Genomic DNA, 13,197 nt, shown 5'->3' on the forward strand with positions numbered 1-13,197 from the left:
TCTGTGCTTTCATTTGTTTTTTTGCTTTCCTCTGTTTTTTCTGCTCTCCCTCTCCATTTTCCTCCAGCATTGGGTTTTTGACTCCATTTTTTAAATTGTATTTAAATGCTGACTAGGTACCAGGCACCGTACTAAGTGCTGGGGTAGATGATATAATGATGATAATGATAACGTTATTTAAGTGCTTACTGTATGTATTAAGCGCCAGGGTAGATGATAATAATAATCATGGTATTAAGCGCATACTCTGTGCCAGGCACTGTATTAAGTGCCGGGATAAATACAAGCAAATCAAGTTAGAGCTCACAGTCTTTTAACAGATTAGGTTACTGAGACACAGAGAAGTTAAGTGACTTGTCCAAGGTCACGTGGTGGACAAGTGGCGGAGCTGAGATTAGAACGTGGGTCCTTCTGACTCCCGGGCCTGTGCTCTATCCACTAGGCCATGCCCCTTCTCCATCAAGTAGGACAGGGTCCATGTCCCATATTGAGCTCACAGTCTTAACCCCCACTGTACAGATGAGGTAACTGAGGCACAGAGAAGTGAAGTAACTTGCTCAAGGTCATACAGCAGGCAAATGGTGTTAGAATCCAGATCTTTCTGACTCCCAGGCCCATGCATATGATGATGGTATTTGTTAAGCGCTTACTATGTGCCAAGCACTGTTCTAAGCGCTGAGGTAGATGCAAGGAAATCAGGTTGTCCCACGTGGAGCTCACGGTCTTAATCCCCATTTTACAGATGAGGTAACTGAGGCACAGAGAAGTGAAGTGACTTGGCCAGAGTCACACAGCTGATAAGTGGAGGAGCCGGGATTAGAACCCACGACCTCTGACTCCCAGTCTACTAGGCACACTGCCTCTCAGGCCATGTTGTTTTTTCCTCCTCTGACAGCTGCCCCCGTTGTCTTTATCTTCTCTTCGCAACTTCATTCTCTGCCTCTTGCTCCTCTTACTGCGGGGTCTGCTTTCCCCCTCAGTTCCTTTGCACTCCTGCCATTTGGTGTTGTATTAACTACGAGTATCCTGGCCATCAGTCAATCATTTATTGAGCGCTTAGCATGGGCAGATCACTAGAATGAACACTTCGGAGAGTACAGTACAACAGAATAATAATAATAATGTTGGTATTTGTTAAGCGCTTACTATGTGCAGAGCACTGTGCTAAGCGCTGGGGTAGATACAGGGTCATCAGGTTGTCCCACGTGAGGCTCACAGTTATTCCCCATTTTACAGATGAGGTAACTGAGGCACAGAGAAGTGAAGTGACCTGCCCACAGTCACACAGCTGACAAGTGGCAGAGCCGGGAGTCGGACTCATGACCTCTGACCCCGAAGCCCAGGCCCTTTCCACTGAGCCACGCTGCAGCATAGAGTGGATATGGGAATTCAGTCCTCACTACCATGGTATGGGGTTGGGCTTGGCAGGGTAGAGCATTTGAGTACCACCTGGTCAGCATACTAAGTCCTGCTTGCCATCTCATTATCCCCGCCACCGGGTCATGTGTACATGGGGCCGGTCAACCCAGTCGTCACCCTTCTCTCCGAGCTTGCGGTCCGCTGAGAACCCATCAATCACTCGATCGATGGTATTTAGTGAATCTTTACTATGATTGTACTATACTTACAATTATTTCTTAGAATTATTACTTACAACTAGTATAATTGTTATAATTGTAATAAGTGCTTAGAAGAAAAGGTCCTGCAGGGAAAGCCCACCAATCAGTAGCCCCTTCGTATCCCCCGGAGGTCATAGGTACTGATCTTTATCCCCACCTTCTTTTGCCCCAAGAAGAGGATGACAAGGCTAACCAGTCTTCCACTTGCGTTTATAGTTAGTTTGCATATACATCTGGGCAAGGTAGATAAGCGAGACTGTTAGAGAGGTCTAATGGCCTTCTTCAGCCAAGAAGAGCCTTTTAGGACAGTCGAAAGGACTTGTGCTGAGAAGTTAATTCCAAAGTGCGGTTCCAGACTTGTAGTGATTCTGGAAGGTTTGTCACATCGTTCATTTCTCTTTAGGGACCGTCACTGTACTGAGATCATTCAGTCAGTCAGTGGTTTCTGAGCACTTACTGTGTGCAGAGCACTACGTAAAGTCCTTGGGAGAATACAGTGCGACAGAGTTGGTAGGCCCTGTTTCCTGCTCTCGGGGAGCTTTCAGTCCAGTGCAAACTTACAGCCTAGGTACACGTTTTCCTCTTTGCAGGGAAATGGCGTGCTATCACTAGTCAATAGTGTTTCTATGACCTTCTCCTTTTGTTTTGTTTGGGTCTGCATCTGTGGCTCTGTGGAGCCGCAAGGACTCTCGGTTCACTTGTGTGCCAGAGAGGACCTGGGAAGGCAGCAGACAAGGACATGGGATAAAGCAACATTTTCCTGTGTTATTTCCTTTGTTTAACTCTGCTTGGACAGAGTAAACACTGTTTTTCATCCTGACCTTGCCTAGTGTGAAGAATTTGGTACAGTGCTCAAATATAGCTTTTTACTACCACAGGAGGTTGTAAAGGGCTACAAAAATTACTTGAGGATACGATACAGACTTTAAATTATGAGGCCATGTTGTGTTAAAACAGCCACCGGAGTCAGATATCTGAGAAACCCAAATTCATTGTGCAAATGGGTGCTCAAAACTCTCCGGGAGCAATTGATTAAAGGTATCTAGTGTAAATCCACTATTCACATAACTTTCTGGGCTTTTTGACACTTTGCTCTCTGATCTAGTTGGACAGTTAATGAAATGGCAGACAGTGACATTTAGTGAAGCAATTTTGATCTTTTCAACTCCCAAATTAAAGCCTCTGCAGAAGAGAATAGTTGATTTATAATCAAATTACTAGATGTGATGGAGAGATGCCGCATTGCATGTGTGTATGTGTATGTCTGTTTATGAGACCTCTGGAAAAAAAATTACAATTCGTAGTAAAATTCGGAGAATACGAAATAGATGTAAGCAACTTGTGGTCAGGGAATGTGTCTACTGACTCTGTTGTAGTGTACGTTACCAAGTACTTAGTACAGAGCTCTGCATACTGTAAGTGCTCAATAAATACCATTCATTGATTGATTTCCAGAAACCTTCTGCATTTCAGGTTATTCCATTAGGGAAGTTCTGAGATGTTATCTTTTTTTTCTTTCTCTCCCCATAAGGCTATGAAATTTAGGCTTAATATTATATTTCTTCTCCACTGCCCTAGCTGACATTTGAAAAGAGAATAGAAAACTCCATTTTATGAAGAGAGATCTGGGCATAAGCCTTTTTGTTTTTAGCCAAGCCAATATTTCACAGTAAAAATATTCTATTCAGTAGGGAAGAAAAATAGACTTTGCCAAAGAACTTTTCATTTTTTTCATAGAGTAGTTTGGATGAATTATGCACTTTGCAAACCATACCGCATGGAGGAGGTGGAGATGCCTATTGCAAAAAAAAAAAAGACCAATTTTGTCTTTACGTAATCCCAGAGATATATTCCTTGCAGGGAAATCAACCTTAGGGGTTTTTTTGTGCCTGGCACATCATTAAACTGAGAAATTGGGATGTCTATTAGCAGGAATTACAGAGTGTCCCGTGTCTATTAGCAGGAATTACAGAGTGTCCCTCAAACACCTTGTTGTTTGTAAAAGGGGCATTATCACTTACTGTAGAAAGCCCATTAGAAAAACACAGCCCCCAAATGGAATCCCTTGTTTCTGGAATGCGTCTGTCATGATTTAAAAGAGGTGGAAGGAGAGGGATGGAAAGATGCCAAACCCAATTCTATAAATTTGAAAATGGTCTTGTCACGTAATGTATTCTCACTCTCAGCCTTTTACCTGGAGGCTTTTCTATCTGCATTGTAAGACAGCCATCTGTCAAGCCCCCAAGTTCTTCAGCAGCACAGCCTAGGCCTCCAGAACCCTCTCTTCTGCCTTCCCCCTTTGCCTTTTGTGTTCCCAATGATTTGGAAAGATGTACCTAACTTTTGCCTCTCCCCCATCTCCCCCTTCACTCACACTGTTCCCCCTGCTTGGAACTCCTCCCTGCTCGCCACAAATCCAGGAGACCACAACCCTCCTGAAAGCCCACCTCCTCCAACTCGGCTTCCCCGATTATATACCAGCATCCCAAGTTCTAAAAGCTCTTCAGCTATCTCTAGCATTTACAAATCTACTTATCCTTAGGACTTATGTATGGTCAATTGAAAATTCATTTATCTGGATTACTCCGTAAGCACCTTTGCGTCAGTCTTCTCCATTGGAGTGCAAACTCCCAGTGGACTGTGAATGTATTGCTTGCTCGTTTTGTACTTCCCAAGTGCTGAGAACGGTGCATTCCACCCAGTGGATGCTCGATGCTATTATTACTACTATGAAAAGGAAATAAAAACCTTGATAGCATTAGAAGAAAATGAACTCTCATGTGCTTCTATAACCTGGGGATTAATTGCCAAGGAAAAAACTTTTATTCTTGTTGCCTCTAGCTGGAGCAAAAATTATAACTGCAGTAGCAGAATTTCCAGTCTTGTGGTTCTGCGATAAAGAGAAATGTGTTCCTTAAGACAGCTGCATCCCTATAAAGGGAAAAAACTTGCTACAGTAGAAGATAAACTGATCTTCCTGCTACATTTTGGAAAGGAAAGTTCACATTCTAAACGATCTACTCCCAAAGTCCAAAGATGTAGCCGCACTGCAGAAAAACCATGTCAGTGAGTTCTCTTTATTGTCAGCTAAACAGGGTTTTCCATCGCCAGTTAAACAATGAGAAGGATTTTGGTAACTGATCCATGATAGATGCTAGAAGTAATGCCATTAGGAGCCAGTATGTTGACATTTCTTCCCATCTTTTGTTAAAATGGGACTTTCTTCCATGATTCTAAAAGAACGAAAAATTCCGGACACAGTGTAGAGAATCCTCCTCAAAAATAGGCATCATTCTTCAACTTGGTTTCACTAGTGGATGGGCCAAGAAAAGGGCTGAGTAAAATTCCTACCACGATTTAATGGGCCAGTGGCTATTACTGTGAGGGCTGAAGATTAGCTGTGGTGCAGTCAGCCAAATAACAATGATAAATGCCTAATGAAAGCAACTCTTGAAGAATTTATTTATAGATGACATTCCCCCTGTTCAGAAATTTAACATTTATTAAAATAAAGAAAATAAAGTCAAACTCTATTAGTAACACAAAACAAAAGGAGACTGCGCATCACTTAGCAGCGTTTTTTAATGGTTTTTGTTAAGCGCTTATTGTGTGCCAGGCACTGTTCTAAGAACTAGGGTAGATACAAGGTAATCAGGTTGGACGTAGTCTGTGTCCCACACGGGGCACACAGTCTTAACCCCTGTTTTTACTGATGAGGTAACTGAGGCCCAGAGAAGTTAAGTGACTTGCCCAGGGTCGCACAGCAGACGAGCGACAGAGGTGGAATTAGAATTCAGGTCCTCTGATTCCCAGGCCCGTGCACTATCCATTAGGCCATGCTGCTTCTGGTTAGGCAACATCTATAAATTAGGACGGTGCTACCCAGGCAAAATATTAAGATGTGTGGAGATGATTAGTGGGTGGCACATGTTCTGAGGGTGAGGCCCAGATTTATATATTTACTATGCTAGCCTAGAAATGTCACCTCAGCCAGTCTGTTGGTATTTATTGAGCGCTGTAGTAACTTTTGGGGAGAGTAATAATAATAATAATGATATTTGTTAAGCGCTTACTATGTGCCAAGCACTGTTCTAAGCGCTGGGGCAGATAAAAGGTAATCAGGTTGTCCCACACAGGGCTCGCAGTCTTAATCCCCATTTTACAGATGAGGTAACTGAGACACAGAGAAGTTAAGTGACTTGCCCAAAGTCACATAGGTAACAAGTGGTGGAGCCGCGATTAGAACCCACGTCCTCTGACTCCCAAGCCCTTGATCTTTCCGCTGGGCCATGCTGCTTCTCTACAGTACAGTATGACAGAAGTGATAGACACATTCCCTGCCCACAAGGACTCTTCATGTAGAGGGGGAGACAGACATTAATATCAATAAATTTTGGATTTTCTCCAGGAAGTCTTCCCTTATATCACAGCTATTCTTGCCCGTGTCAGAGGGAAATTTTTGGCTAAAGGGATTTAAAGTTCAGCTTCTTCTCTTTTATCCACAGTGCCCATGTATTGTTTGCTGGTCATGAGATGGCTAATCTTAGATCGAAGTGGGAGAAATGTCCTGTCTCCCGAGAAATGTCAACCTTCTCAATTTGGCTGATGTGACTTGGTATTCTTGAAGGTTTGCTAGTGCTGAAATTCTCTTGCATGAGGCCAAACCTTAGGCATTTTCCTTTCAAGTTTTTTTTTTTTAATCTGTCTCTTCAGAGGCCCAACTGAGGTCAGTTGCGTGGCCCTCCTCTCTCTCAATGTTGTTGACATTTGACCTGGAAAATCCTCACCAGGACCAGAGTCAAGGCCATCTGGGCAGCCTTCACAGACTTCGGGGTGTGAACAGAGGTTACAAAAGCATCTCGTGGCTCAGTGGAAAGAGCCTGGGCTTCGGAGTCAGAGGTCATGGGTTCGATTTCCGGCTCTGCCACTTGTCAGCTGTGTGACTGTGGGCAAGTCACTTCACTTCTCTGTGCCTCAGTTACCTCATCTGTAAAATGGGGATTAACTGTGAGCCTCACGTGGGACAACCTGATGACCCTGTATCTACCCCAGCGCTTAGAACAGTGCTCTGCACATAGTAAGCGCTTAACAAATACCGACATTATTATTATTATTATCTGCCGACTTTAGGACAAGGGCACTTATAAACTCTGCTACCTGGGTTTCGGCTCCTTCCAAACGACGCCTAATTTAAAGCTAATGTGGCTCCCCACACACTTGGTGTTTCAAACTAGATTTACGGATTAATTCAGAATCAGTATTTCTAACCGGCATTTAATAAAATAGATCTGCGTAGCTTGCCCGATTGGTTACCAATGGGTTAGGAGTAGGTGAAAGAGAAATGAAGTAGCTTTTCCCATGACCCCCTTCCTGTGGTAATAATTGTCATATTTTTTAAGGGCTTACGACATGTCAAGAAGTGTGCCAAGAACTAGAGAAGCAGCATGGCTCAGAGAAAAGAGCACGGGCTGGGGATTCAGTGATCATGGGTTCAAATCCCGGCCCTGCTGCTTGTCAGCTGGGTGACTTTGGGCAAGTCACTTAACTTCTCTATGCCTCAGTTAACTCATCTGTAAAATGGGGATTAAGACTGTGAGCCCCACGTGGGACAACCTGATGGCCTTGTATCCTCCCCAGCACTTAGAACAATCCTCTGCACGTAGTAAGCACTTAACAAATGCCATTATTATTATGATTAGATACAGTTCAATCAGATCAGACACAGTCCCTTGTTCCACATATCTAGAGGGGAGGGAGAAAAAATATTGGATCCCTATTTTACTGGTAAGGAATCTGAAGCCCAGAAATGTAAAGTGACTTGCCCAAAGTCACAATGTAGGCATGCCAGGTGAGCCACGCAGCTTCCTTAGGTGAGCCACTAATCAAGGTGGCTACGTTTGATAGCATGCCCTGTTCGTCTATGGGAAAATGAGGTGCTGGATCACTAGAAGCGACTTGTCCCCTGAATTTCAGATTAGTAAGTATTTACTGCAGTGTGGCTGCTAGAATCTTGATTTCTCCCTGCACTTCCTCAAATATGCTGGACTCCTCCCTGGGTGTGTCTGCTGGATCTGCTTAGGGTATTGCTCTGATTCCTTGATCACAGAGGTAAATCTCTGATTTTTACCTTTGTAAAGTTAGTTGCACTGCTTGTTACCCTGACTACTTAACAGCTTTGGTCATAAAAATGATAGCTAACACCATCCTGATAAGGTAACCCAATACTACTGCGTATCACTTTTATTCATATATTTTATTTCACTTGTGCCCTCATATTAACTTTTATTCCTTCTCTCTTGAGTTAACAACTCTTTTCAAACAGAAATCCGAAATACTGCCATTCTTAAGCTTCAGTTGTGCATTTCCAGAAGGGATTTGCAATCTTTTCATGACCCAGTAAAGAAGCTCTTCCTGAGGTATCATGCAGAAGGCAGAACCGGTTAAGTCTGGACTTTCTGCCCTGCCAGGCTTCTGTGTAGTTCTTATTAGGAAACATATCTAACACATATTTAATTTGCTAAAAGCTGCAGGGATCTTTATCCTGGGGGGTCACCCAGATCAATCTTACACGTGAGACTTTTGGTTCTGAACGACTGTGCCTATAGGCACCACTCACACACCCACAAATAGTTTTGGCAGAAGCTTACAAAGTATGAAACAAGCCTGCACAGGGCACAACAAGCATCTGTTGGGGGAAAGGAACTGTGAAATCAGCGTGGTTCTTAGTAGGACAGTTGTTTGACTACTCCTTTCGCTGAATTATTGATGGATCTGCAACTTGTGCTTTCTTTTGTGACTTAAAAAACTGAAACCCTTTTGGTTGAGATCCTACAGGGAGAAAATTGTTTGTTTGTTTTTCTGGGCGATTGTGTCCCTGAGGCTGGTTCCTGGTTCATCTGGGAGTTTGCCTCACAGACAGCTAGAAAGGAGTGTGAATGGTCTGATCTCTAGGTGCTGGGGAGGGGGATTCCTCAACAGCGCCAGAGAGGATTGGCGCCAGGTTAAACCCCCAGAAGTGGAGTACCACAAGTCAGGTCTCTCTCGGAACCCAAGTCCGTTGAAATAAGCATCAGTCACTCAGGTTTTACACTCTAAGTTAGAGGTTCTCTATCCTTTGAGATATTTCCCCAGCCCTTAGCCTGTGAAACCTTACCCTGAAATCTGTACCTAAAGAGCTTAGATCGATCTCAAGCTCCACACCTTCTCCCTCTCCTCATCACTTTCCACCACATCTATCCTCACAGAATGGAAGTTAGGGAGTTGAATCTTCTTCAGAGAGTTCTGAACACTTAACTGTGCTTTGTGCTCGGTGGCACACAAAGAAATATCAGACACCTTCGCCTTATTCAAGAGTTCACAGTCAGAGTAAGGGCCATTGCTCGTTTCAACCATGTTCATCAGTACCTTGGTCTGGATTTGATGGTTATGATATTTGTTAAGCGCTTAATATGTGTCAAGTACTGTTCTAAGCTCTGGGTTAGATAAATGTTAATCAAGTCAGACACTCTCACTGTCCCACAGTCTAAGTAGGAGGAGAACTAGTATTGAATCCCTAATTTACAGATGAGGAAACTGATCCACAGAGAAGTTGTGACTTGCCCAAGGTCACACAGGAAAGTGACAGAGCCAGGATTAGAGCCCAGGTCCTCTGACACCCAAGCCTTGCTCTCCTTAAAGTGGGTCATTCGCTAACCTCTGCCCTTTGAGACCTGTCAGTTGTCAGCCATCAGAGCAGGTAGTGACTGTCCGGTCAAGCAATCGGTGGTATTTATTGAGTGCTTACTATGTGCAGGGTACTGTACTAAGCACTTGGAAGAGTGCAATACAACAGAATTAGCAGACGTTCCCTGCCCGTATCGAGCTTAAGTCTAGAGGGGGAGACAGACATTTAATATGAATAAATAGAACTGGTCAGTGCCGTGGTCTGAATATTTAGGTCCCCAGTATGGAACCGATAAGCCAGTGGTCACCTGGTAGCACTGTTCGTGGTCATTTAAGAGACTTGACGGCCACCTCATTTCCCTGAGTCTAGTACACGATTGGTCTGTCCCATGGTGGCATACGGCAAGACTTTGTGGCAGGGCCGCAACTTTAACTGGAGCAATGGAGAGACCCTCAAGTCGATTTCCGTGAGGAATCTCACACCGTTGATTGCCGAAGGCGCTTTTGTTTAATAATGTTGGTATTTGTTAAGCGCTTACTATGTGCAGAGCTCTGTTCTAAGCGCTGGGGTATACAGGGTAATCAGGTTGTCCCACATGAGGCTCACAGTCTTAATCCTCATTTTACAGATGAGGTAACTGAGGCACAGAGAAGTGAAGTGACTTGCCCACAGTCACACAAGTGCAGAGCCAGGATTCGAACCCATGACCTCTGACTCCCAAGCCCGTGCTCTTCCCACTGAGCCACGCTGCTTAGCTGATGCTTCAAGGTGATAGTAATGGTAATTACGGTATCTGTTATAGGTTTAGTATGTGCTGAATGCTGTACTGAATGCCGATGTAGAGACAACGTGAACAGATCAGATGCAGTCTCTGTCCTACATAGGGTTCACGGCCTAAGGGGGAGAACAAATTTTTAATCCCCATTAGTTGCCCATGAGAAAACTGAGGCACAGAGAAGTTAAGTGACTTACCCAAGGTCACAAAGCAGGATTAGAACCCAGGTTCCACTATCTTGCAGATTTATGCATTTTCTGCTAGGCCACACTGCTTCTCATTGAAATTTTTGTTCCGAGGCAGCTGCTTCAGGGATCCAGTCAGAGTGGGAGGCCGTGGCTAAAAATCTGAAAGTGCCCAGCTTTCCTCTACCCAAATCAGAAGCAGAGCCAGTGTTTAAGGAGGTCTGAGAAGGGAACGCAGCGGCCCTAGAGCAAGATCGGAAATCAGGGCTCTTCACCCTGCCTGGAAAAAATAATGTAATAATAATAATGTTGGTATTTGTTAAGCGCTTACTATGTGCAGAGCGCCGTTCTAAGCGCTGGGGGAGATGCAGGGTAATCAGGTTGTCCCACGTGAGGCTCACAATTAATCCCCATTTTACAGATGAGGTAACTGAGGCACAGAGAAGTGAAGTGACTTGCCCACAGTCACACAGCTGACAAGTGGCAGAGCCGGGAGTCGAACCCATGACCTCTGACTCCGAAGCCCGGGCTCTTTCCACTGAGCCACGCTGCTTCCAACTGGAAAAGCAGGTAAGGCTTGGGCACTGTTCCGTGCGCTGTTGAATGAACCAGAATAGGGAGGCAGACTTCTCCCTGCCCCAGCAGAGCCAAATGTTGAAAGGTGGCCCCGTTGTTCCCTCAGATGAAATTACCATTTGGCCTAACTATAAACCGGGGAATGGTTATTTCATAGATTCTCATTAGGAAATGATCAGGCTGTCTGGCATTTGATTATCCCAGGATAAAAGACTCCTGAGTGACCCTGAAGCTCTGTAACAGTGCTGAGAATGTCAGGTCACGGAGGTGCTCACGTCTGTCCACTCCCGAGGGCTTTCGGCAAAGACGGTTCGTTTTCTTGGGCCGACGTTCTCCTCTCTTCTATTTACACTAACCTGTCTGGTGTTCTTGGCACTGGGTGGCATTCTCACTGCCGCGGCAGACACGTACCTCAGCAATGCTTCCCGGGATTAATGTTTCTCTGACCGAACCTCTCTTACTTCCTGTGAGAAGCAAGCTGTGAAAAGGTTGCTGTGACCTCCCTGAATCCAGGGAGGCGAGAGCTCGGCATATTTTGCACAGCAGGGATGGGAGGAGAGTGAAGACGGGAGGGAAGAGAATCGGCTAGATGTAGAGACAGGGGCTGAGTTCCAAGAAGGGACACGCTGGGAACACGCAGCCAGAGGAAGAAATCCAGAAGGAGAGGCAGCCGTCTGATGCGCCCATGAATGGGTTAGTGTTGGGTTTCCTGTGAGACTAGGCAAAGCCTGGAGCTTCCATCATGTCCAGCCTCTGGACTGGAGCATTTTGATCTTGGACAAGTGGGGCGGGGGTTGCCAAATCTTTATCCCTTGACCAACTCTGCTATATTGAACACTCCCAAGTGCTTAGTACAATGCTTGGCACACAGTAAATGCACAATAAATACCACTTATTGATTCCCCTCTACCTTCTCTAGACAGACTCCTGTAGCAGCCTCTCTTCTCCTTCATTTCTGCCTCTCCCATATTCAAGGTAACTCTTACAGAGTCTCTACCATTTCCCACTAGATTGTAAAGCCGTTGAGGGCAGGGATTGTGTCAACCAACCTGATTGTATTGTACTCTCCCCAGCCCGTAATAGAGTGCTCTGCACACCGTAAGTGCTCAGTAAATACCACTGACTGATTGATTGTTCCGTAAGGTCCAGTAGCTGTCTGCTAGATAAAGTGCTCTCACCCCCTTCTGGCAGAGATGCTTGGTAAGCTATCCGCAGGCACGGATCTTGACTGGGAGGCAAAAGCAACAGTTGGAATCCTAGAATGCAACAGACAGTGGGGGCAAGTATAGAGTGAAGATGTACTATTATCTGGGAGGCAAAGGGAATAGATTTACCACACAAGAACAGATATATTACACCCGCTGTGACTCAGTCACATCTTGGACTCGACATTTGGAACCAAAGCGAGGAATGACACCTTCACACTATTGCTCTGGAACAAGAACTTCAATGGTCGACTGAAAAGCATCCGTTTTTACAGATCCACCTGTTTGTCATTCACACATACTGCATGAAAGAACAAAAGGATCACTTCCATTTTGCAAGGATTTTTCTAGGACAGTAGGTCAGGTTTCAGGAGGATTTCTGCAAGTTTTTCAGATCCCGCCGGGCGTTACATATCTTGGCAGTGAATTTTCTCCGAAACTCAACTTGACTTGGCTCTTTCCAGCCTTCCTTGGTGCAGGTTTGCCTCAGAAATGCTGGAATAGAAAAGGAGATGAGGAAAAAAAGGAATTAACTTTGTGGCCCATTGAAAATGAGGGTATATGAGAAGTGTTTCCGCCATCCATTTTCTTTTAGGAGGCTCCCCGTTATTTGAGAGCGTGATAAATATTTCAGTTTCTACTGCTGTGTGAGTTGTACTTTCCTTTTTGAAGAAAATATCCTTAACTGTGAGGGGAAAAGTCTTAAAAGGAATAACCTGAGGACCGCCATGTATTTACAGAACTTTTCTTTTCAAAGGCTGAAACATTTATGGTGTTTGTACTAAATTGGGATCTGCCATCATGAACCTGGATATGAGATCACTGCTGATTACATGTGAAATTCAGAGACTGGAGGAAGCTGCCTAAGGGACCTGAAGTTCATGAGAGGAAAATCCATTCTGGCCTTAGAACAAGTTTTTACTGTTATTTCCTCAAACCAAAGCCAATCCCCAAATTCCTACCAAGAAAGATATCACTCAGTGCATTCTGGGACCATGGCAGTCTCGACAAACCAGAAAAAGAACTTTTATTTTTAAGATTGAGTCAAACATTGTTTGGAACTCTTTTTTTTTAATCTCTGTTCTTGAGTCTCACGTTTGTCCACAGTGATCTTTCCCCCAGTGTTCATTTCCAAACCAGGGAAGAGCTGAAATAATAGAATAGTAGTAAGATG

The 13,197-nt window shown here is 44.5% G+C and overlaps 1 protein-coding gene across 1 annotated transcript in view; it reads right to left on the reverse strand.

The window, feature by feature from the left end:
* Nucleotides 1-12,249: 12,249 nt before the first annotated feature.
* LOC103170203 overlaps nt 12,250-13,197 on the reverse strand; it is a 72,449-nt gene continuing 71,501 nt past the window's right edge. Inside the window, exon 5 of the mRNA XM_007667167.2 lies at nt 12,250-12,518. Coding sequence (XP_007665357.2) covers nt 12,391-12,518 — 128 coding nt within the window. The 3' untranslated portion in view covers nt 12,250-12,390. The remainder of the gene's footprint in view (nt 12,519-13,197) is intronic.

The sequence above is a fragment of the Ornithorhynchus anatinus genome, chromosome 7, assembly GCF_004115215.2.
Source record: "Ornithorhynchus anatinus isolate Pmale09 chromosome 7, mOrnAna1.pri.v4, whole genome shotgun sequence".
Classification (NCBI taxonomy): domain Eukaryota; kingdom Metazoa; phylum Chordata; class Mammalia; order Monotremata; family Ornithorhynchidae; genus Ornithorhynchus; species Ornithorhynchus anatinus.